General features: G+C 38.9%; 3 protein-coding genes across 5 annotated transcripts in view; all 3 read left to right on the top strand.

Moving 5' to 3' along the window:
• Positions 1 to 3,382, top strand: part of kirrel1a (kirre like nephrin family adhesion molecule 1a) — a 38,713-nt gene extending 35,331 nt beyond the window's left edge. For all 3 annotated transcript variants that reach the window (XM_037758548.1, XM_037758549.1, XM_037758547.1), the window contains exon 15: positions 833 to 3,382. In XM_037758548.1, the coding sequence (XP_037614476.1) occupies positions 833 to 1,555 (723 nt within the window). In that variant the 3' untranslated portion in view covers positions 1,556 to 3,382. The remainder of the gene's footprint in view (positions 1 to 832) is intronic.
• Positions 3,383 to 4,309: 927 nt separating this feature from the next.
• On the top strand, positions 4,310 to 14,932 carry ndufs2 (NADH:ubiquinone oxidoreductase core subunit S2). The gene is made up of 14 exons (XM_037758550.1): positions 4,310 to 4,466; positions 8,041 to 8,144; positions 9,118 to 9,308; positions 9,745 to 9,865; positions 10,235 to 10,347; positions 11,297 to 11,371; positions 11,508 to 11,585; positions 11,691 to 11,776; positions 11,886 to 12,005; positions 12,776 to 12,905; positions 13,332 to 13,427; positions 14,096 to 14,179; positions 14,578 to 14,635; positions 14,740 to 14,932. The coding sequence occupies exons 1-14, from the start codon at positions 4,360 to 4,362 to the stop codon at positions 14,775 to 14,777; spliced, it is 1,401 nt and encodes a 466-aa protein (XP_037614478.1). The 5' UTR covers positions 4,310 to 4,359; the 3' UTR covers positions 14,778 to 14,932.
• A 130-nt stretch (positions 14,933 to 15,062) lies between these two features.
• Positions 15,063 to 24,518, top strand: fcer1g (Fc fragment of IgE, high affinity I, receptor for; gamma polypeptide). Its single transcript, XM_037758551.1, has 5 exons — positions 15,063 to 15,378; positions 21,290 to 21,381; positions 21,920 to 21,967; positions 22,415 to 22,438; positions 23,750 to 24,518. The coding sequence occupies exons 1-5, from the start codon at positions 15,309 to 15,311 to the stop codon at positions 23,801 to 23,803; spliced, it is 288 nt and encodes a 95-aa protein (XP_037614479.1). The 5' UTR covers positions 15,063 to 15,308; the 3' UTR covers positions 23,804 to 24,518.
• Positions 24,519 to 25,256: the final 738 nt, after the last annotated feature.

The raw sequence follows: 25,256 nt of genomic DNA, 5'->3' as shown, positions 1-25,256 counted from the left end.
CCCAATAGCTGATCATTTATTTAATAATATAATAATACATTTAATTTATTAGCAAATAACTTCTTTGAAATTTCTTAAAAAAACTCCCTAAATCATGACATTAGCTACCAGGTTGTGTAGACAATAAGTCACACAATGGTGAGATTTGTGTCTGATCAGAAGTGTCTTCTATTAATTTTCCACCTCCAATGAAGAGCCGCTTCTCAATCTTAAGGGCCCTATTTTAACCATTATATGCTATTTTAGCATATAAATATTAAATAATGTTTTTATTAAGTAATTGTGGATACATTTTGAGGTAAATATTTGGGGTAAATTGGCAGTAATTCCAAAGAAATTTCAAATAGGTTACTTGCTAATTATCACCTAATTAACATGAAATTTGCGGATATGACGTTACTCAGACTACAACAATAAAAGTGTTAATTTCCTTCTTCCTTTTTTTCCACACCCCTAATAGTTATGTAAATTTGCACACACACTTAGTGTCATAGGAATTTTTGAGGACTTGTCTCCTTAACTTGATTTGCATACATTTGTGAAAAGGGACTCTGATCTCAAGCAGCTGAGTCACACAAACTGCCCTCGCAGCACAATCTTAAGGCTTCTGGACCTGGATGCTGACCAGCTCGAGACACGCACTTCACCCTGACCTCTGACCTTTTACAAGAGAACTTCTCTTTGGGGATCAGGAGGGAACAGAACATTATTATTATAGCACCCTTTTGACCCTGAATCTATATACTGGCATATAGAAAATGATTTGTATCTTTTCTTAATGCCCACTCTGTGCTTTTTGTCTCTTGGTGTTTGTCTCTGCCTCTGTCTTCAGGACCCCACCAATGGCTACTACAACGTGCGAGCCTCCACCCACGATGAAGGCCGCCCTGCCTCCCGCTCCACCTTGCACTATTCTGACTACCGCTCCCCTGGGGGAACACCAGGGGGAGCTGCATCTATCAGCAGCAGTGCCGGAGGCTCAGGAGCCACGGCCAGCGGAGGAGCCCCCGGCCCCCCCGGCCCCCTCACCTCCCCTGGCCGTCCCCAGGCCTGCTATGACCCCCGGCCCCCATCCAGACTGTCCCACATCAGCTACGCCCAGTTCAACACCTTCACCCGCGCGGGCCAGAGCCAGCAGCCCCCGCCTAACCCCGCCCCCGTCGCCAGCGACTTCCCGGGAGACTGCAGCCTCCTGGACTCCACCTCCCAGCTGGCCTACGACAACTACGGATACCCGTCGCATTACCAGACCTATCGCATGGGCTTCGCCCCGTCCAGCCTGGCGCCGCTGGAGGCCTGCCCGTCCTATGAAATGTACGGGGTCGGAGCTGGGGTGGGACCTGGGGTGGGACCTGGGGTGGGACCCGGGGTGGGACCCGGGGTGGGACCCGGGGTCGGGGGCCCTGGGGTCGGCGTGGGTCCCGGGGGCCCCGCTCCATCGGGATCAGAGACTGGACTAGGGAAGTACGGCAGCTCCACTCGCTTCTCCTACACCTCGCAACACTCTGACTACTCCCACAGCCGACACACACAGAGGATGCAGACTCACGTGTGAGACCACCTCACAGTCTTAGCAGAGCATGAGGACGCATCTTATAAATAGTGTCACATCCGAAAAACACACAAACACACACACACACACACACAATCATAGATTTACACGCACATATTTTCACACAGAAAAAACATCACACAGAGTCAGGAGACCATGCCCATGAGACAGGGAGCAAAATGAGAAACAGGAGAAAGAGAGAAAAAGGAGTTTTAGCGAGACAGGGAAGGGAAATTCCACACAATTTTGAATTCCCTCACTCCCGATGTGTTTGTATAATCTGAGCTCTGAAAGAGCGGACGGCGCAAGTCACAATCAAGACTGGGAAAGAGAGCGAGAAACCAGAGAGAGGACGAGAGATCACAGATCTTTGGAGCCCCGTAGCTTTTGCTATGAACTATTTGTAAATGATGAGAGAGAACGTCTTAACGGCAAAACTGACTCAAATATGGTACGCGCTGATCTGGAAAAACCTCAACCAGTGGAAGTCATTTCTGGCCGCCATTTGTTTTTGTTATTTTTTGCTGGTTGTCTTACTCAATGATCATAGAGCACATATATATATAGTATCCCAGAATGCCCTTCTGTACAGTGGTACACGCCATCATGCCTGTTGGGCGGCGGCGGCGTGTAGGTGGGGCCCCGGGGGGTGGTGGGTTGTCATCATTTTGCACTGCATCTACAGTATTCATGCTTAGACGTCCCTTATCTATATCTGTGTAATGTCTTCTTTTTATTTGCACACCAGACTAGAGCTTTGTATTCTATTTTTTAACATTACAGAATTATTTTTGTCTATGTAAAAACATGTAATGTGTATGTATGGACCAAAAGTTTGAGCCCACTTAACTCGGGCGTTGGTGATTCCGCTGAGTGAAGAGTTGTGTCAACGGGGGCGTATTTCACATCAGAAGGGTATATCAGTGTATAAAAGAAACCTAGTGCCAAGTGTTCATGTTGTTCTTCACCTTAGACCATGTATATGCAGTAGAAGCTCCTTCTATTGGTGACTGTTGCTTTACAAACCAGGCTTGGGGCCTTGAGTCATTCCCAGACATTATCGTAGGCTTAAAGGAGCTCTTTTTGTTTTTTCTTCCTCCTCAGAGCTCCTAAACTACAAGCTTGGTGCAGACAGAGAGAGAAAAACACAGATGTTGGGTTTAGAACTGAGTGGCCTTATAGGGGAACATGTCGTACATTTCCATTTTTGAATCATTCCTCATCGTCTGTCTGCCAAAAAAACGGCCGGAGGAGAATGTGTACGGAGAGGTTCAACGAAGGCTTGTCCACAATATTGACATGTAGTAGTGTGTGTGACTGCGGAGTGTGTGGGTGTGTGAGTGTGAAAGAGATCAAGAAGGAGTGTGTGGGCATTGGCGCGCACATCGATTTGTACAGCGTGTTTGTATAGATGTGTGAATGACTGTATGGGGAGGCATACTGTAAACACGCAGCGCCCGACTTCGAGTGCGCGCGCGCGGCTATTGTATGCATGTCCGTGTGTATACAGTATGCATGTCTGTGTCTTAAGTGTGAGGGTGTGTGTGTGTTTCAGTATATGTCCATATCATTTTCTCTCACAATCCTGTTACAGTACTTTTATACCTCTGGTAGGACTGTATCCTGTATTATTGTGTCTTTGAATTTAGAAAAATCCAATGTTTATCTTATTGTACTGTTCTTCATAGCAGAGACAAACTGTTCAAAAAGATGTACAACGAACGTTATCAAACTCTCATTTTTTAATTTCATTATCTTCAATATTTTTTAAAAATGGTATGTAATTATTTTTCCACAGTATTACATAAATAAAAGCACTGTTTTTTATAAAAAAAAAAAAAGTGGAGTTTGTCGTCTTTTGGCAGATGAGATCAAATGGACAAGATCTACATTTTAAATATGTGTTATATGCTTAGACACAGAAATATAGGTTGCTGTGTTGTAGTCAAGACCAACTTAACCGAGACCAAGTTATGACCAAGACCAGAGTATATTGAGACACGATAAAATGTGGCACATGCAAACCAGAGGCACTTCTCAAATTGATCTGAAAGATCCACATTCCCATAAAAACACCCACAGAAAACATTAAAATTCCTCTTCATTCATCTCTTTTTATTGCCATGTATAGTGTGTATGTATAAGTGTACCATGAGAAGTGTATTGCATTGCAGAGGTGGGAATGTTCCTGTGTTTTCTATGAACAATCACAGTAATGATGTTAACAAATGAATGAGAAAAATGCACAGTCAATTTAGTGATAGCCCTGCAATTGTGGCCTTGACCGGCAAAAAGAACAAAAAAACTAGAGCCTCCTCCTCTCCTCTTACTCCTCACCTAACTGGAACGTACCACCTGCCCAGGTAAGTATAGGGTGAGCTAAAAAGATAACAAATCATACAAAATAATTAACAATTAAACAATTTATCTGTAGGCCCACATACACACCAAATTTAATAGAATATAATTTATTTCAGAAATATTTTACTCCTATAAACTCCTTAACAGTGGGCTCTCCTTATTGTAAATTGTTCCTATATTTATCATATATTTATATATATTAATTTATTATTATTTATCATATATTATCCAGTTTAAATACATAATTTATTTGGAAAAAACTACACTGCATATTACTATAACATGTATTCTACTTTATGTATGATGCTACATTACACCAATAGGTGGCAGACACGCACACTCTGGTTACACACGTGGTGCGCCTCCAAAACAACAACAGAAGAAGAAGAAGAAGAAGACGCTCGTCTACGTCATGACGTCATTGGGGCAGACGACCAAGAGCCAAGATGGCAGCCACGATGTTGAGGTCGCTTACCAAACTAGGACGTCCTTCAACTAAACTCATATTAAACAGTAGTCTGCTGGGTCCTGGCTGTACTGTGGTGCAAAACAGGTGAGATAGCACACTGTACTCTTCGCGTGGACACTGTATTACCAGCTGTCTTAGCTTTAAAGTCCACATAAAGATGCACACTGAGAGGCTAATGCTAGCATAATGCTACATAAGATGACTTTTTGGTTTCCAAAAATATGTTTGAGTCTCCTCCTTACTTTCTTTATGAATGGAAAACGTCTTAGCATGTATTTATTATAGCAACGTCGTCATTGAAGCTCTCATAGGTTGCAGGATAGATGAGCTGTCTTGTTGTCTAGTTGTTACCTAAGCTGTCAATCATTTGATTAGCTAACTGTGTGCCAGTGTTTACCTCACTGTTATGCATCCTTTATACTCTCTGTAAGGTCAGAGTATATCCCCTTGCATCCTTTATGCTCTCTGTAAGGTCAGAGTATATCCCCTTGCATCCTTTATGTCTTGTATAAGGCTAAAGTATATCCCCTTGCATCCTTTATGCTCTCTGTAAGGTTAAAGTATATCCCCTTGCATCCTTTATGCTCTCTGTAAGGTCAGAGTATATCCCCTTGCATCCTTTATGCTCTGTATAAGGCTTAAGTATATCCCCTTGCATCCTTTATACTCTGTATAAGGCTAAAGTATATCCCCTTGCATCCTTTATACTCTGTATAAGGCTAAAGTATATCCCCTTGCATCCTTTATGCTCTGTATAAGGCTAAAGTATATCCCCTTGCATCCTTTATGCTCTCTGTAAGGTTAAAGTATATCCCCTTGCATCCTTTATGCTCTGTATAAGGCTAAAGTATATCCACTTGCATCCTTTATGCTCTCTGTAAGGCTAAAGTATATCCCCTTGCATCCTTTATGCTCTGTATAAAGTCAGAGTATATCCCCTTGCATCCTTTATGCTCTCTGTAAGGTCAGAGTATATCCCTTTGCATCCTTTATGCTCTGTAAAAGGCTAAAGTATATCCCCTTGCATCCTTTATGCTCTCTGTAAGGTCAGAGTATATCCCCTTGCATCCTTTATGCTCTCTGTAAGGCTAAAGTATATCCCCTTGCATCCTTTGTCTTGTGTAAGGCTAAAGTATATCCCCTTGCATCCTTTATACTCTGTATAAGGCTAAAGTATATCCCCTTGCATCCTTTATACTCTGTATAAGGCTAAAGTATATCCCCTTGCATCCTTTATGCTCTCTGTAAGGCTAAAGTATATCCCCTTGCATCCTTTATGCTCTCTGTAAGGCTAAAGTATATCCCCTTGCATCCTTTATGCTCTCTGCAAGGCTAAAGTATATCCCCTTGCATCCTTTATGCTCTCTGTAAGGTCAGAGTATATCCCCTTGCATCCTTTATGCTCTCTGTAAGGCTAAAGTATATCCCCTTGCATCCTTTATGCTCTGTGTAAGGCTAAAGTATATCCCCTTGCATCCTTTATGCTCTCTGTAAGGTCAGAGTATATCCCCTTGCATCCTTTATGCTCTCTGTAAGGCTAAAGTATATCCCCTTGCATCCTTTATGTCTTGTGTAAGGCTAAAGTATATCCCCTTGTATCCTTTATTCTCTGTATAAGGCTAAAGTATATCACCTTTAACAAGAATTATAAACAAACTAATCAGTTTCTGGTTATGTGAATGAATGTAAGATGCATCACAGATGAGTTAACCAATGTTGAAGAGTAAACAGTGTCTGTCTAACTAAAGACCTTTTATGCAAATGGAACATAAATAAAGAAAAACCTGCCTTTTATTAACCTCAACCAGTCACTGAAATCAGTTTTGAGGTCTCTGAGATGGTCACCAAAGTCAAGAGGACTTGAACTTGACTGGTAGTAGGTAATAAAAGCCAGGTTTTCTTTATTTATGTGCCATTTGCATTAAAGGTCTTTAGCTAGAATAGTTGCAAACAGACACTGTTTACTCATCTGTGGTGTATCTTACAGCCTCATAACCAGAAATGCATCAGTTTTGTTCATAATTCTTGCAAAATATGGGATATACTTTGGCCTCATCACAGATGAGTTATGAGTGTCTGTTTGCAACCATTCTAGCTAAAGACATTTTGTGCAAATGGCACATAAATAAAGAAAACCTGCCTTTTATTAACTACTACCAGTCAAGTTCAAGTCCTCTTGGCTTTGGGTGCTACATAATCAGCACATGTAGGAATGAATATCATCTCAGAGACCTCTAAACTGATTTTAGTGACTGGTTGTAGTTAATAAAAGGCAGGTTTTCTTTATCTATGTGCCATTTGCATTGAAGGTCTTTAGCTAGAATGGCTGCAAACAGACACTGTTAACTCATCTGTGGTGTATTTTACAGCCTCATAACTAGCAGCTGATCAGTTTAGAGGTCCCTGAAATGGTCCTCATTCCTGCATGTGCTGGTTATGTAGCACCAAAAGTCAAGAGAACTTGAACTTGGCTTGTTATTGATGTGTTCTTCTGACACCATAGGAGGTCTATAGGTACTTAAATAGCCATGTGTTGATGTAATGCAATAATTAGCATTAATAAACACATTTTGCTGTACTAGCATAATCCATATCTCTGCTCTGCGTGTCTCCCTTATCAGCCAAGATGATTATCAGTTGTCAGGCAAGCACAATGTAGCTTACATCATCACCCTTTCTAGATTAATTTTGGCAACATGCAAGTAGCATGAGAGGTGGAACCTATCTATCACTATAATCCTATTTTTGTATCTTTTCACATGTCTGAATTGGGTCAAAACTGAAGGTTTACTAACACAACCTTGCCTCAAGAATATTTACCCTAACACCACAGATGAGTTAACCACAGTGAAGAGTAAACAGTATCTGTTTGCAACCATTCTAGCTAAAGATCTTTAATGCAAATGGCACATAAATAAAGAAAACCTGCCTTTTATTAACTACTACCAGTCACTAAAATCAGTTTAGAGGTCTCTGAAATGGTCTTCATTCCTACATGTGCTGATTATGTAGCACCAAAGTCAAGAGGACTTGAACTTGACTTGTTATTGATGTGTTCTTCTGATACTATAGGAGGTCTATAGATACTTAAATAGCCATGTATTGATGTTGCATAAACTTAAATAGCCATGTATTGATGTTGCATAAACTTAAATAGCCATGTATTGATGATGCATTAATAAACACATTTTGCAATACTAGCATGAACGAGCATGATCCATATCTACTGCTCTGCGTGTCTCCCTCATCAGTATGATTCATATGATTATCAGATTATGATTATCAGATGTCAGGCAAGCACAGTGTAGCTCAGATCATCACCCTTTCTAAATGAGATTAAAATCTCTCTGGCAACATGCAAGTAGCCTGAGAGGTGGCAACTATCTAGCACATAGCCAAATGTGTGAGTTGTCTCAAAACTGAAGGCTTACTAACACAATCTTACCTCATGTTACATCACTCCCAATTCATTGTCTATGGAGCAGCTCCACACTTTATACCCTACGACAGTTTTAGCACTCTAGTTTTTGTATTTGGGAGAGAGTTGTTCATGTTTACTAATATTTTTTGGACTGTCTTAGACCACAGGAATAACATGTATGAATTTTGAAAATGGGCATAGTTCCCCTTTAAGTATATATTTCAATGTTTTCCGCAGGCAGAAACAATGGCAGCCAGATGTGGAGTGGACAGAGCAGTTTGCCGGGGCAGTGATGTACCCCACTGCCATTAATGAGAAATGGACCCCACCCCCCTGGAATGGTACGATCCCACACACACACTGTCACACTTTTACGGCAACTAGTTAAAGCCTACTTGTTTTTTTCAAGACGTTGTTTATTTAAATCAAAAGGCAAATGTTGGGTTGCCAAGACAGTGTGAAATCACATACTATGCACTACATACTCAACAGGTGTACTACGATTCAACATACTTTTCTGTGAATAAACAGTAGTGGTTAACTTTTCGGACGCACTGAACTGCAATTTACGTCGTCACTTCCTGAGAGCCTTCTTGCCGGTTGGAGACGTGTAACCATGGTAACCTGCACCAACCTCATGTGACGAAAATGTCGGTTTGTGAGAATCAAAGTGTCCAGCGTTGCATACTGTAATATTTCCCCGGAAATAGTATGCAATTTGCGTACTACTGATTACATACTAAGGTTTCGGTCATACTAAAATATCTCACATACTGTTTTAGCGTACTAAACTTCATGTTAGTATGGAATTTCGGATGCAGCCAACATATCAGACTTTGTCAGATAGAACTATAAAGTCCTTGACTTATTCCCGTGTTGACCAGATCTTCAGTGTCTGTCTTAATATGTGACAGAACTGTTTAAATGTACACAGTGCATTGGATTTAATTCTTGGGTGTTAGTCAATACAATGGGCAGCTTATAGGTTTATAGCTACAGGTTTGACAATAAGAAATCCATTAAGCCTACATGTTGTTACAAATGAGATCTACTTGTTGGATGTGGTGCCAGAAGAGGGCCCAAATGAGCATTACACATTTGTTCACTCTGCAGTTGAAGTGTAAAAGGTTATTTTCCCCAGGGCATGGACATAAACGTCACCTGTTTCATATGTTAGGTGTAAAAAGCTGCTATTCTTGCTTTTTTAGTTCTTATTTGGATTAGAAAATCAGATCCTGAAGCAATACTTAGATTTTTACTCTGTGCTTTCATTTACTTTATCCTGCACGATATTGCTTTGTTTCCTTCTCACAGACAAAGATCCTCCTGCAGAGAAGGATGTATCCAACCTGACCATCAACTTTGGTCCCCAGCATCCTGCAGCCCACGGCGTGCTGCGTCTAGTGTTGGAGCTCAGCGGAGAGTCCGTCAAGAAATGTGACCCCCACATCGGCCTGCTGCACCGCGGCACAGAGAAGCTCATCGAGTACAAGACCTACCTGCAGGTACTGAACCATTCACTGTAATGATTCTGTATTCTCTGACTCATATTTATTAGGTCATGGTTTGAATAGCTCATTCTCTATGTATGCATGTATAGAAGTTTGTCAAATCAGGAAGTGCTCCTCTTGCTCTTAACCAGGTTGAGAAGCCGCAGTTGTGGTGGATTCAAAGGACACAACAGTAAATTACAACACAACGAACTTCCCATTTTACTGTTTTCAACACAACAACATACTGTGAAGCATGAGCTGGACTTACTGTGTGAAAAATAGATGGTGCAAGAGCATGGGAGAATCTCACCCCCTCACTTGAAAGTGACAAAATTAAATGTCGTGATCAAAGATTAAGAGGACCTTTATCATGTGTCATTTGTTGCATAATTCTTGGGTAAGTCCCTTACCCAGTACACCTCAGTTCCTCTTCTTTTAAATGCTACAGGCTCTGCCCTACTTTGACCGTCTGGACTACGTTTCCATGATGTGTAATGAGGAGGCCTACTCTCTGGCTGTGGAGAAGCTGCTCAACATCCAAGCTCCACCGCGAGCGCAGTGGATCAGAGGTACACACTAGAAATGGTTAGGTGTCTGCAGGTTCTATAAGGCCTTAAAATATCTCAAATATATTTTAGATGATCTTATTTGTCCAACATTGATGACAGGCTTCCCTATTACACTTTATTTTGAGGTACATATGGGATTCTATAGAGCTGCCATTCATATAATTCAGAATATTTAGGCACATAAATAGTATTAATTGATGACTGATTTTAAAGTGTATGACATTTAAATATCCTTTTTTTATTCCAACAAGCAGTCCAAAACCTAAAGATATTCAGTTTACCCCAAAGACTATTGTAAATCTTATTCTTTTTTTGTCAATAGACTCTTTAACTTTAAATGGTTTGGTGTGTTCTGTGTTGTGTTTGCAGTTCTGTACGGAGAGTTGACTCGCATCCTGAACCACATCATGGCCATCACTACGCACGCCCTTGACATTGGTGCCATGACCCCCTTCTTCTGGATGTTTGAGGAAAGAGAAAAGGTAATGATCAATCTGTCCGGTATTCTTTTTAAAACTTAAAACGCGTGGAAAATGCCAGCTGTGCATCCTTTTTCATCATCCGTTTTCATCCTGCTTGGGACACTGCGCTCCTTTCGCGCTTGCCGTTACTAAGCAGCCAAAACCTGCATGCTGCAATGATGATGATGATGATAAAGTTGCGGTAATTTAGCAGTAAAAGCTTCACTGACTAAACTAAACAAAGTCAAAACAAAGAGAACATGTATTTCCAACAGCGTAAATCCCTGACAGTAGCTTTACTGCTCGATTTCTCTCAATTTGGCTGACCTTTCAACAGGATGTTGTGACGTCCTCGGACAGAAAGGGGGAAGCCAGTAAAATAGTCCGTGGGACAGATGTAAAGCTCTGGCTAGCCCTGCACTTCTCCTTCATATATTAACCATAGACGGATATTTACAGAAGAAAGAAAGGATATCTGCCGGCTCTGATTGGTTGCTCCTTGTGCTCGCTGATGCGTTCCAAAGGTTGAGCTATTTTTATCTTGGGTTCGCAGCCGTCGCGCTCTGAAAAATAGACACTTGGGAATGCTCGCACGTCACAACGGCGTCGTGACGCATTTGAGCGCGCCTGCTGCGCATCTACATTGACAACAACGGATTTGAGGGCGCAAAAAACGCGGCATTTGAACAGCCTCTTAGACTGCATTAGTTGTGTCTAGCTATATACCTTTTACCTAGGCCTCAGGAAATATGCACTTGTTCTGTTGTAGGTTTTCTTTGCGCAACCTCTGCCCCGAACATTTTCCCTGACACAGCTACTTTGATTTCCAGTCAGATCAAAACCACAATCAGTATGCCCTCAAGCTAAAAGCCTGATCAGATACCCTGCAAGGTGATAGATAGAACACCAGTGAAGTTCTTAGATTGACTACTTGAAGCTCTCTAACTGTGTGACCCTTGTTTCCTCTCAGATGTTTGAGTTTTATGAGCGTGTGTCCGGAGCCAGAATGCACGCTGCATACGTCAGACCTGGTGGTGTGCATCAGGTAGGAGAATTCATTGAATTATGCCTGTCGTTCATTTTTATAACAATATAACGCTATCTCTTTGGGGAACGTGTATCAAGCATATGAGCTGCAGAGCATGATCAGTGAGGTGCTAATGATCCTAAATGTGTTTCAGGATATGCCCGTCGGCCTGATGGACGACATCTATGAGTGGTGCAAGAACTTCTCCATCAGAATCGATGAAGTAGAAGAGGTGAATGACTTATCGTTTTGTAAATCCCCGCAAGCTCTTAACGCGGGAAGGATGTGGTGAAGATTATCAGTGAATGTTCATATGTGTTGGATTTCCTCTGTGCAGATGTTAACCAACAATCGCATCTGGAAGAATCGTACTGTGGACATCGGGGTGGTTACTGCCGAGGAGGCCCTCAACTACGGCTTCAGGTAGCCAGCTAATTGTTATGAAATGCACCACTATTTTAGTTAGTTAGTTTAGCAGAAATGTGTATTAACTCTGATATTTATCACCGCTCTCCTCGCCCCCCTCCACCAGCGGAGTGATGCTGCGAGGATCGGGCATCAAGTGGGACCTGAGAAAGTCTCAGCCTTACGACAAGTACGACGAAGTGGAGTTTGACGTCCCCATTGGAAGCAAAGGAGACTGCTATGACAGGTAAAAGATTAGCAAATGGCTCTAGTTGCTAATCCCTTTTCAATCCCGTTATCACCAAATATGCTACATGTACCTGTGAGATAATTTCCTCTTGCGTCGTACTTGCAAAGTATAATTTGATTAGGTCATCTGCTGCAGGCATAATACATGACGAGCAGCGGCGTCTGCGGTGTGATGAGGTTGATCCAAAAACAAAATTTTTCTTGTTTTGTTTTTTCTCGAAGATTTGTGACTCTAATCTCAGAGAATTTCAAATTTTTTCCTCGGAAATTCGTGAGTTTTTCCTTGTAAATTTATAATTTTAATCTCGGAGATAATCAGAGTTTTTCTCTCAGAAATTTACCACTTTAATTTCGGAAATTCAGAGTGTTTTCTGGGAATATTACCCCCCTCCCCCGGCTATGTAATCTTTTTTTGTTTCCTGCCCCAATACGCCGTCATAGTGAGCTCAATGTTGCTGGTTGAAGATTTTCATTGAGGCAGCATAGGCCTTCTATCCTGCACAGTTCACTGTCTCTAATCACAGAGGCTGTGAAGTTTATCACACAGTCTGAGAGATTAATCAAACTGAGCTGTCAGTGTCGAATACAACACAGTAATCAAAAGTGCTTTGTTGGGAGAGAATTAAAAGAAATTACCTTTTTCTGTTTGAAAGGACAGACGCAGTTTGTGTGATCAACTCCTCACCGATGATCTCTACAGAATGACAACAAGCTGATCATGATTTACTGATGTACAGAATTATCAGTAACATACTCTGTGTGCTCCAGGTATCTGTGCAGGACGGAGGAGATGAGGCAGTCCCTGAGGATCATGCACCAGGCGCTCAACAAGATGCCAGAAGGAGAGATTAAGGTGGATGATGCCAAGATTGCACCACCCAAGAGGTCTGAGATGAAGGTGAGCAAAGTGGGGATGCTTGAACCTACCTCACAATGTTTTCTTGACGGTGCATCTCTAGCTGTTACTTTAGGAAGCGCTTTATTTATGTAGCAATATTACGTCAATATCGCAGTCGATCATGTTCATTTAATTGCGGGAAGACAAAATCCAATTTGATTAATTGTGCAGCCCTAATTTCCCCCTGTGCTTCACCCTTTCTATATGTTAATTAAATGTCAGCAGTGTCACTAATTTGTCTTCACACTATTCTGCTGTGAAATGCACTTCTATTTCGGCTGCCCCCCGAGGCTTGAGATCACCTCAGTGTTACAGTTTTACATTTCTGTCAACATGCGCAAGACTCAACTTCCTCTAACGTTTGTGTGCAACATTTTCAAAAGAGCTGCTGAGACGTAACATGTTTTATGTGCTCCTTGTCCCTAGATGTCCATGGAGTCTCTGATCCATCACTTTAAACTGTACACAGAGGGCTACCAGGTCCCCCCAGGGGCCACATACACAGCTGTGGAGGCACCCAAGGTGAGATCGCTCATAATGTGTATTGACCCCATTTTAACCACCGTGGTTAACGGCAGCGCTGTAAAGATAAATTGAGGGCGTATAAATCTTTGGATACCTATAGGTAACTATCCTTCAGTAAAGTCAGTCAAAAAGAGAGTCGTACAATATTGGCGAAGCGTTTCAGAGATGGAGAGAAAAGGTTTAGCCTTCTGCTAACCGCAGCTCACAGCTGCAGTTAGGAGAAGTCTAAATATTAGCAACCCTTTCTCTCCATCTCTGAAACGTTTTGCCGATATTGTAGCTCACTAGATCCTAAAATCACAGTTTGTCATCTCAAATGTATGTGATATCTCGATTCTGGCACCCAACAACACAGCAAGATTACATATTCGATGTGTAACTTTAGCCCACTGCTAGTGTTAGCCTCCAGTCTTTCCTTTGTTTTGCCTCCAGCTAACACTGTGACGTAACCGTGACACAAAAGAGTCTCTAATATTTCTGTAAAAAATTGCCTTTTTTTTTGTTATTTTCCTCTGACTAGCTGTGTAGTACAATAATCCGTCGCAAACAAAAAGTGTACAACTCTGTAGATCCTTAGTATACACAAGTCTTAATTAATTGGAGGCCTTTAGGGCTTTGTTGTGATGTAATATGCTTACTACGGTGTATTTCTGTGTTGCTTACAGGGAGAGTTTGGTGTTTATCTGGTATCGGACGGCTCCAGCAGACCCTATCGCTGCAAGATCAAAGCTCCTGGATTCGCTCACTTGGTGCACACTTTATATTTAAATATTAAACACACACCGGGTATCAATTATTCAGCACGTTTAACGGCTTGTCCTTAAGGCTACTTTTAGTTCATTAAGTAGATTTTATAAAGTACTATAGAACCATTTTTAAAAGTATACAGAACCCCCCTCCTCCTCCTCCTCTTCTTCCTCTCTCTCCTTCCTGCTCATCTCTTAGCTCATGGGTACATGAACTGCTGTTTAACGTAGTCATTTGAATTTTGGTCTTCAAGGCTAAGAATGTCTTTATAGTTGCACAAACAAACTATTAGAGTAGTTAGTGCGTTAACTTCAGGCTATAATCTCATGAGTTATGAATATTCAGTTTTATAAGCCTTGAATAGTGAATGCTGAATGTTAATAAATGTTTTCTTTCTTAGGCTGGTCTGGATAAAATGGCCAAAGGACACATGCTGGCTGATGTGGTGGCCATTATCGGTAAGAAAGTGCTTATTGTTCAGCTTCAGAAGGGCAATACTTCAAAGAATATGAGTTTCTGTGTGACGTTGTACTGAGCCCTTTTCTTCTTCTTCTTCTGACAGGTACACAGGACATAGTGTTCGGCGAAGTTGACCGCTAACGTGATGCTGCTAATGCGTTGGATCCTCTCCTTCACACGTCTGTGTGTCGGGTTCTCTTCCTGTTCACTAGTCACTGTCGTGAGGCAGATGACTCTGCTTATAATCAGTGATGTACAATGCTCCAAATAATCCTAATAAATATTTTATGACTGAAAACTAAAGTAGTGAGATGTGCTTTTTTACTGTCACGTTGGAGTAGGGTGTTTTTTTAACATCTTAAACACCATTCTTTTTCAAATGCTCCATTTCCTTAAAACTTATCTGAAAATCAAGTATTACACATGACAAGCACAGACCTCGATGTGGGTCCTTCCTCTGGCTGGTGTTAAAAGGGGGAGTGGTCTGATGAGATGTGAGACAAATGGACTTAGAGCTCAGACCACAACTTCCCCTGTTGGCTGCGAGGTATGCGATACTCGAGTGTTCACCAGAGAAAGAGGAAAAAATAAACCACCCACAAGTCGTCGTGTTTGCTGAGTGCTGGCCACTTAACGGAGCCCAGTTGTCCGTGTTGAGCCTGTGTTATTACCATGGCCGTGTGGGGCAGGAGCCCGGTACTGGTGGCGATTCCTCTGTGGATGAGTTTTGGGAGAGCAGCTGGTGAGTTGAGACATCAAACTGGGATGTAACTAAAGCTTTTATATTGCTTCTGGGTGGTTTGATGTCTGAAGACGTCACAGTGTTGACTTTTAGTTTATGAAGAAGAACAACCTTATGAGAAAACTTTGAACAGTAAAAACAAATAACCGAATTCAGATGTTTATTTAGAGCAGTGAGGTTTGACCTTGTTGGTTCTCGTTACTTGGGGCATTGAGGTTGGTGTGCATGGCCACTTTTTTAACTGCTGCACTTCTCAGACCAGCTCTCGGGCACACCCTTCCTCGGACTTATAAGTTCATTAGAGAAGTGTTGGTTTCCTAATCATTTCGTCTGCCTCCAAAGTTTTATTTTGCAGCATATATTCTGTATTTCGGGACTGCTAAAAAAAACACAATACTCTGCTTTAACAGCTGTCCGTTAAACTGCAGTGAAACTATAATGTTAAAGAAGAACAAGTAAATAAGTAATGCTTTTCTATGCACAAGTATAGATGCATAACTAGCCTTAAAAGGTCAGTTACTGTTGGGGGGGTCTAATAGGCCAAGATGACATTAAAGTAGAGTAAATATATTAGAGCCGAAGCAATTAGTTGATTGAGAGAAAATTGGCAACTATTTTAATAATCAGTTAATAATTACATTTTGAAAACTTGTTCCTCCGTGCCTTTAATATTTTTCTTTTGACTTAACTAATTATTGGTTTTCTGTTGTATGTAGGATGTATGGACTGGGAATGCTACAAATGAATTGCCCCCTTGGGGATAAATAAAGCTGAACTGATCTGAACTAATTTATTTTTTTAAGCAAAAATGCCAAATATTTAATGGTTCCAGCTTCTCATTTGCTTCTTTTCCTTGGCTACATTATAGTAAACTGAATAATTTTGGGCTTTTGACTGTTGACTTTTCTGAGGTTTTATAGACAAAAGTTATTATTATTTTTTTTACTTTTTATTTATTTTTTCATTTCACAACAGAAGAGGACATAGGAAATATATATATATATATATTTAAATTAAACAAACAAAATAAAAGAAAGAAACCAATGTTTTATAGACCAAAGTATTATTATTATTATTATTATTTTTATTTTTTTTTACTTTATATCTAATGTGATCATTTTCAACAGAACAGGACATTCCCTGACATAGGAAATAAAACGAAATAAAAAAATAAAACAACAAAATAAAAGAAATAAACAGATGTTTTATATACCAAATTATTATTATTATTTTAAACTTTTTATTTAATTTTTAATTTTCAACAGTGGAGGACATTCCCTGGCATAAGAAATAAAATAAAGTAAAATAAAAGGAAAATCAAACAACAAAATAAAAGAAAGAAATGGATGTTTTATAGACCAAATTTTTATTATTATTATTATTATTATTTTTTACATTATATTTAATTTGATAATTTTAAACAGAACAGGACATTCCCTGACATAGGAAATAAAATTAAAAAAAAATAAAACAACAACATAAAAGAAAAAAACAATGTTCTATTGATCAACTTATTATTATTATTTTAAACTTTTTATTTCATTTTTCATTTTCAACAGAAGAGGACATTCCTTGACATAGAAAATTAAATAAAATAAAATTAATATAAACAACAAAATAAAAGAATGAAACATATTAAGAAATTATTATTATTATTAATATTATTATTATAATTTTTTACTTTATATTTAATTTGATCATTTTCAACAGAACAGGACATTCCCTGACATAAGAAATAAAATTAAAAAAAATAAAACAACAACATAAAAGAAAAAAACAATGTTCTATTGATCAACTTATTATTATTATTTTAAACTTTTTATTTCATTTTTCATTTTCAACAGAAGAGGACGTTCCTTGACATAGAAAATTAAATAAAATAAAATTAATATAAACAACAAAATAAAAGAATGAAACATATTAAGAAATTATTATTATTATTAATATTATTATTATAATTTTTTACTTTATATTTAATTTGATCATTTTCAACAGAACAGGACATTCGCCTACTTAGGAAATAAAATAAAATTACAAAAAAAATAAAACAACAAAATAAAAGAAAAAACAGATTTTCTTTTGTTTTTATATACCAAATCATTAATTGATAAATCAAGAAAATAATTGGGAGATCCATCGATAATAAAATAATCACAAACAGTTGCAATTAATATATTCTTGTGTAATTAAGAAATTCAAACGGGTTTATTCAGTTTGTAAGAGATGGTACAGCTGAGAGATTTCAGTTTTAATTCCAAACCACAGCTGACTACGGCCTACTTCTAGTATTTGTGGTCTATAAGGCAAAGTCACAACCAAATGGTGTGAAGAAATTTAAAAAAACTTAAAGATCTCACTTTTGAAAACCCGTTTTCCTCTATCCACTTTGTGTACTGAGGAGTTAAAAAAGATAGTGGCTGTAATCGCACTTCACCTGACACCCTCTTAGACCTTTAAAAAATAATATACCTTCTATTGCAATGCATAAAACTGCACATAGACACTGTAGATCACACTGTTTTAATCATCATAGCACCACTGTACAGTCTGTTTCAGGTGTCTGGAGTCGCGAGAAACAAATGTTCCCTTAGTGTGCTGAGATCAACTTGTTGTAGAATATAGTGTGATGCTAACTGGGTAATGTGCTGGGACACATAGAGAAATATAAGTCACACTTTACTATCAGTTATTTTTGGGGGGTTACATATTGTTTCCTCTGAACCCGAGCTACGTGCGAGATGCGGAAACCAAAAAGAGGTTGTTGATGCAGATAACACACCACATCTCTGAGGCTAAGAGAACAGCTCAACATAGGCATTCAAAACTGAATTTTCACTTTTAATATAATTGTCCATAAATAACTAACATGCCAAATGTGTCACATCAGTCAATATCAAGCATAATATCATCTTTTGTTTTCTAATTTTACTGTTGCTCTGAACAGGGGACTTTAGCTGGAAGTGAGAGAAGTGGTTCATTTCGTTGAATTTGTGATGGAGAAGTAAGAAAGTGGGATGAAAGCGACAGGAAATTCCATGTGTTGTCTGGGGATTTCATCATAAATGCGTCGTCATGGTACAGAAGAAAATAAACGTAAGAGTTTTATCTTAGTTTAATTAAATTTATTCTTTAAGGTACACTATGAGGTCAAAAGCTAATCTTAAATATGTTGGTCAAGCTGACTCAATCACATTTAAATTCTAATAAAATTTAATTAATCTAAACATGCAACAACAAACCTATGGAGTGTGATCCGTGCCACAGGAATCCTTTCCAGTGCTTAATTAATTAGAATGAGTAAATTGAACAATACATTAAGAAATAACTTGACATGTGATTAATTAAATGTCAATTTAAGTTATAAAATAATCATTAAATCAGATCCATTATTCTGTTGCAAAATGTATTAAATGTTAAGTTGTGTTTCTGAGAGGCTTTTATATTTTACTTTGTGTCTTCCTGTCATACGTAGTTCATCTCACAATTTATTCGTCATCTTTTTAAACTTTTGCATTTCTTTTTTTAATCCCATCTTTTTTTTTATTTATATAAAGGGAATTTAAGGAAGTCCTACTCACAGCAATAAGACCTCTGATTGGCCGGTGTTGTTGCTGTGTTGTTTTTTTTTGTATTGTGCGTTAGAGCTTCTCTTTTCCTCTGCCCAACAGAGCTCGATTTTTAAATTGAACTAGTAACTTTTAAAGTTAAGTGATCGTTTAATGAAAACAGTCAATAGTAAAGTAGTGAATTGTGAGGTGGAATATGGCAAGAAGACACATTAGCAAATGAAATAGCAAAACAACATCTAAAAGCCAACTTTTATCAGTTTTACCTGATGGTCTGAGGACCGAAACATCATTAATAAAGTCAGTACAAGTAAATCAACATGCACATTACATTAATTACTTCTAATCACAATAGCATCAATTGCTTAACAACTTATTATTAACCAATTAAAGCAAGGGGTAGAGGACATACTCCTTTATAAATCCACAGTCCCAAATAGTAATCTTCTTTGGTGTCAGATATTTACGTGACCCTTTGTCACCCTGCTTTTGTTTCTGCAACATATTCTGCGCATAAGGTTAAAGACACGTAAAAGCCTTCTGCGGCGTTCTTGGAGTCAGGCCAAGAAGTCGACACCTTTTTTAAAAGCTGGGTTTGAAGTTCCGGCAGCCTTTAATAAAGGTACACGTCTTGCCACAGATTTTGCACACGCCGTGCAGTGAGAAGTGGTCGTTGTGCATTGCAGCTTAAAATCGAATGCCTCTGTTGAGTTGCAAAAGAGAGACGCAAAACCCACAGTTTCTCTTTTTTCTCCTCACCTTTGAGTAAATGGCATGAGTTGATGAAATGATAGCATTACTCAAATGCAAAAACATCTACAGGGGACTCACAGGAGAAGTCCTTTTTCTTTATTATTGCTTGCATGGTTGTTGCATTTGTTAAATGTTTTCTGCTTTTATGTGAATGAAAAAGTGCATACTGTGGCCTTGGAGAGACAACAGTGATAGTGTGATATCCATATGATTTTTGCCTTAACAATGTCCCTCTTTTCTGGTTGTTTAATATCCACTTAACATAGGTATAAAGCTGTTGAACTAATATCATAACAGCAATAGGAGCAAAATGATCTGTGATAGCGTGTCAGCCTCCACATGCATCCTACTCCTACAATCAGTATGCAAATATTTTCAACAAAATTATAACGAATCTTCTCACGCACCATATTACATATGTAGCCCTGTGTGTGTACTTATCTAAAGCATTAGATAAGTACATGAGATAAGACTCACTAATCGCCGGAAATCCTGCTATTTTACGTGCATGTGAACGATTAGTCAGAGTGATTTCTCAGTGAGAGACTAGAAGGAAGTATTCTTCATATGTCACCCCCGCACCCCTTAGTAATTCCGTTAAATCTGATTTTATTAATGTTAAAATGTTCTTGTATTTTTATATCAATGTTTGAAACAGCATTAAGTTGCACACCCACTCTTCCTCGCTATCTCCCCTTAAATAGCCGATTAGACTGTTGTCAGGCTATTAAATAGGCGTTATTAGTTGCTATAAGCACCATAGATGTGAGTCAATAGGGGCCTACTACACCCATTAGTAGGTTTTATCATCTATTCACATGGTAGACCACCGAAAGGAGGTATAAAAGAACACAACAGCGACCTCTAGCGACTAAAGTAATTATGACAGGAGCAGAAGTGGAAGTCAAGTGCTATAACACAGGACTTTCACCCAGGAGACCGGAGTTTGCATCCCGTGTGAAACCAACAATGTGTAGTTTGGTTTGCGCTTGTAGTTATTTTAATTTTAACACCTAAATAAGTTATAGTTTTGTTGCCTAAACCTAAAGAAGCCTTTTTGTTTGTGATCAAAATGTTATGTTTTATTCAGTTTTACATGGTAAAACGTGTTGCTTTAAAGTTTTTTTTTTACAACGTAGTAGGCCCCTATTGACCCACATCTATGGTGCTTATAGCGACTGATAATGCCTATTTAATAGCCTGATAACCGTCAAATCAGGTTCTCCATAGACTGTAGTGAAGTACCATTAAAGATAATACCTGTGGTTTGCTCCGTATGTTTTCTTATGTAATGGCTGCTGCTGCTGTTTGTTTCACAATCTGAAATGGTGACACCGCCGTTAGTCAATAATACTGTTTTGTAAATTACAACGAAACAGCCCCATCGTCACTAGCAGCGATCATCACATGATAACCAACAGATGAATTACATTTATGCAATAATTAGACAAACTTTAAGGAGGAAGGGCTCCGAGACAAATGCTTGATGATGTCACTCCGGTGCCACTTTAAATTGTTCTGTGACAAACATATGTTGAAGTGCTGTTGTAATGTCTGTGCTCCTATTAAGTGTTCTTCTGTGTTCTCCTCAGCCGCTTTTACAGAGCCACAGATCTGTTACGTGCTGGACGGTATCCTGTTTTTGTACGGCATCATCCTGACGGCTCTCTACTGTAGAATCAAGGTTTGCATGCTACATATTTGCTCTTTACAGAAACATACATGCATCAAACACATATCACGTATTATATAATTTATATGCAAGAAAACAGGATAATTTTAAATGGGAATGAAAAATGTTTTTAATTGTCTGACGAAAGACAGAAATCTGGCACATTGTTAATGTAAAATAGGGTGTCGTTAGCAAATTGAAGTATGCTACACATTCAGAAAGGGAAGAAAAGGTATCAAAGACATAAAAATGTTGCTAGAATACATTAATATCATATGCTGATGTACTGACATACAACATTTATCAGTGCTACTTTTAGATTTACATTTTTTGATTGTGGAATAATTAACATTTGCTCCCAAATTTGCGTAATGTACCAAGAGCATGAAGTGCAATATTCATGCACCAATATATTCTTATGGTCAGTAATTGGAGTTGAAAAGTTAATGAAAATACAATTTAAAAAACTATAAATGGATGGTAAAACTACAGTGTGACACGTGTTGGGTCTGTCAATTATCATTGAATCATTTAACTCTGTCTTTTACAGATCTACGTTGCTAGGGAGAATGCAACTGAGCAGGCAAAGGGCAAGCGGGTAAGAATACAGACACACACAGACACTGTACATGCGTGACTGAAATAGACATAAAGACCTAAGTTGTATCGTGTAAAATGGATGCAGAGGGGTGAGAACAAATGCTATAGCTGCGAATACAATTAACCACAGCGCAAACTGGAGTTTCAGTGGACAAACCAGAGGCAGAGCTTCTCTGGAGGCAAAAATAATCTCACCAGTCAGGTCAAACCTCAGACTATAGTGATAGGAAACACATACCTATTGTTGTTTTTTTACATAAGCCCCGCACTTGTAGCTGCCTGTGGCGAGTTACACTATTTAGACCGCTCTGCACCGGCTATCTCATCACAGACCAATGAAAAGCATGCATCCTGTTACAGCCAATTACCAAGAAAAACACGATGCCACAATGTGTGTTTCCTTAGTTATACTGTATCTGATATTGTTGTTTTCTACCCCTGGCAGGTTGCTGAAGAGGGCATCTATACGGTGAGTTTTGATGCTGTGGAGGATGTAAAGGAGATGGGGGACAGATCAAAATAATTTATTGCTTAAATGTTAAATTATTAGTATTATTATTAAAATGTAATTTGGGTATTTTTTTTTTTATTTGCCCATGTTTTGGTGCCTAAGTGACTAATGGGGACAACAATTTGAAATTGGTCCAGTATAGAGAGCTACAGGAATGAGTCATAAAATTCAGAAATGAGTTAGCATTTTAGTACTTCTGGTTCCCTCGTCTGGAAGTCAATGGGTTTTTAGTTAGATGCCTGAAATAAGGTCTGTGGTTAACACAAGCTGAAGAGATTTTAACGTTTTGTTGTACGACATAAAATAAATCCATAAATACCACACTCGTGAATTTTGAGGCCTTTATGTGTCTTAAAAAAGACGGTTGCAAACAAGTAGATAAATAAGAATACTAAATGTCATCACGTCGACTTGTCAACCTCTACAGCCTCATTGTGTATATTCGCTCTCATGCGTTCGTATATATAGTTGTATAGTAAGTATCATAAACGTTTGTTTGTTTTCTGCAATAATCCAAAACCCAATGGAAAAAAAAACATTGGGTTTCGAGGGAACCCAGGGCGATGCTAACTTCCTGGTTGGAATACAAAAATACGTCATGCCTGAAGCACTCTATTGAGGCATAATGCTGCAACATGGCAACAGCAAAACAAGCTGCTAGGGCAAGTGAGCAGCTTCAATGTGTCTGAAAAAAATGTCAGTACATAAACATAGAATTTAATTGAATAGATCGGACCCATTTTCACCGATACCCAATCTAGCCGTTTAACCCCCATATCTGGTCTGGTATCGGTATAGTTGCATCCGTAGTTTCCACCATGGATATATTCCACTTTTCCACCATTGTCTTCCGGCAACACGTCAGTCACCTCGCAAGATTTCAGAATGAGACTTCTCCTTGAGCGAGACTTGGTCAGACACAATAACAAACAGACCGGATCAAGAGAAAGGTAAAGAATATCTCTCTGTAGGGTCCTTTCCATAATGTTGTCAGACACTTATAATAACAATTAGAACCTGTCACAGTAAAAAAAAAGCACTTTTAGTGGACATAAATGACGGCGCCAGCTTGCCCTAATAGGATTACATTGCAGCCCGTTTAGCAGCTGCTGTCTACACGCTGTCTATTTAAAAAAATGTTGTCCGTATTAGTCAGTTAGACACAAAACCATGGGAAAATAAGGTCCAGGTTGAAACATTTCTGAGTTAGTTACCCTTTAAATTATAGTTTAGACTGAATTTCCCATTTTCCTTCTGTTTTCCCTCCAGGGTTTGACTCCTCACGCCCAGGACACTTATGAAACTATTGGCATGAAGAAGTGACCCAATCAGCGAAAGACCAAGACAGATGTTTTCCTTTAAAAACCTTTTTTCTTTTTGTATTTAAACATTGCTACCCTGCTTAGACTTTGAGAGAATGTAAGATTACGTGCACCAGTGTTCATTTCCCTTTTGCTTCTTTTTAAAGAATTAATGGGAAGTTAAGAATGACGACACAGAAACAAGGAAGTTGAGCCCAAGACGGGCGATGTAAGAAAAGCTTACTTTTGTTGTCATAAGGTATTTTTGTTTGCTGTTCTGTTGCACATATTTAATTTTATGCAAACATGTTTTGAAAACTGTGATGCTTCAGACGCATTTTGTATTGTAATGCTTGTAAACAAAAAAATGTCTGTGTGTATAGACTGTCCAACTAACTTCCTGTTTAGGCCATTTGAAAGATGTCAGTTGTTATTTATAGGAATGGCAAATAGCTCCAAAAATATTTTTAGACGGTGAATATACTGAAGTTAAAGCCATGCTCAAGCCTTTTAGAGAGACCGAGCAGTGTTTCCTGCACGCCACAGGGTGGCAGTGATGATGTCTTTGGTGAGGTCTTACCTGTTCATACTCAAACATACTCTTCCCTCTCCCAGCGGGGAGAAAAGTCAAATAAATAACACAGACTGCTGCCTGTAAGATGCATAGAGCTGATATATATCAATAAAAACTATTAAATGTTTAGCTTGCTTATTAAAGAACTTTGTCTCTCTTTGAATTGCAGTGTTGAATTAGGGAAACCCTGTCTAAGATATTACATTTATATAAGGAGTGGTAAACCTCCAATCGCCATAAGGTAAACAACCGTAAAAATAATAATAATTATCTGACAGTGGTTTGGCTACTTACAGTTTGTATGAAGCTCTTAAAGATTTATTTAATACTCTTATCAACATGGGAGTGGGCAAACATGCAAGCTTCATGCAAATGTATGTATATATTTATTATTGGGAATTAATTAACAACACAAAACAATGACAGATATTGTCCAGAAACCCTCACAGGTACTGCATTTAGCATAACAATATGCTCACATCATAACATGGCAAACTGCAGTCCAACAGGCAACAACAGCTGTCAGTGTGTCAGTGTGCTGACTTGACTATGACTTGCCTTCAAAACTGCATGTGATTATCATAAAGTGGGCATGTCTGTAAAGGGGAGACTCGTGGGTACCCATAGAACACATTTTCATTCACATATCTTGAGGTCAGAGGTCAAGGGACTTCTTTGAAAATGGCCATGACAAAATGTTGCATAAGTTTGGAGCGTTATTTAATCTCCTTTGTGACAAGCTAGTATGAGTAAGTATAGGTTTTCTAGTTTCATATGATGCCAGTATCTTCACTCTAGCTTTAAAACTGTTCACTTTGACAGCCCTATTTATGAGGTAGATGATGACATTTCATTTGGAGATTAAATGTACCAACAGTGGGCAGCTTACTGTTTTATTCCT

Source organism: Sebastes umbrosus, chromosome 22, assembly GCF_015220745.1.
Source record: "Sebastes umbrosus isolate fSebUmb1 chromosome 22, fSebUmb1.pri, whole genome shotgun sequence".
NCBI classification, from domain to species: domain Eukaryota; kingdom Metazoa; phylum Chordata; class Actinopteri; order Perciformes; family Sebastidae; genus Sebastes; species Sebastes umbrosus.
This window is presented reverse-complemented; position numbering and strand designations above follow the sequence as displayed.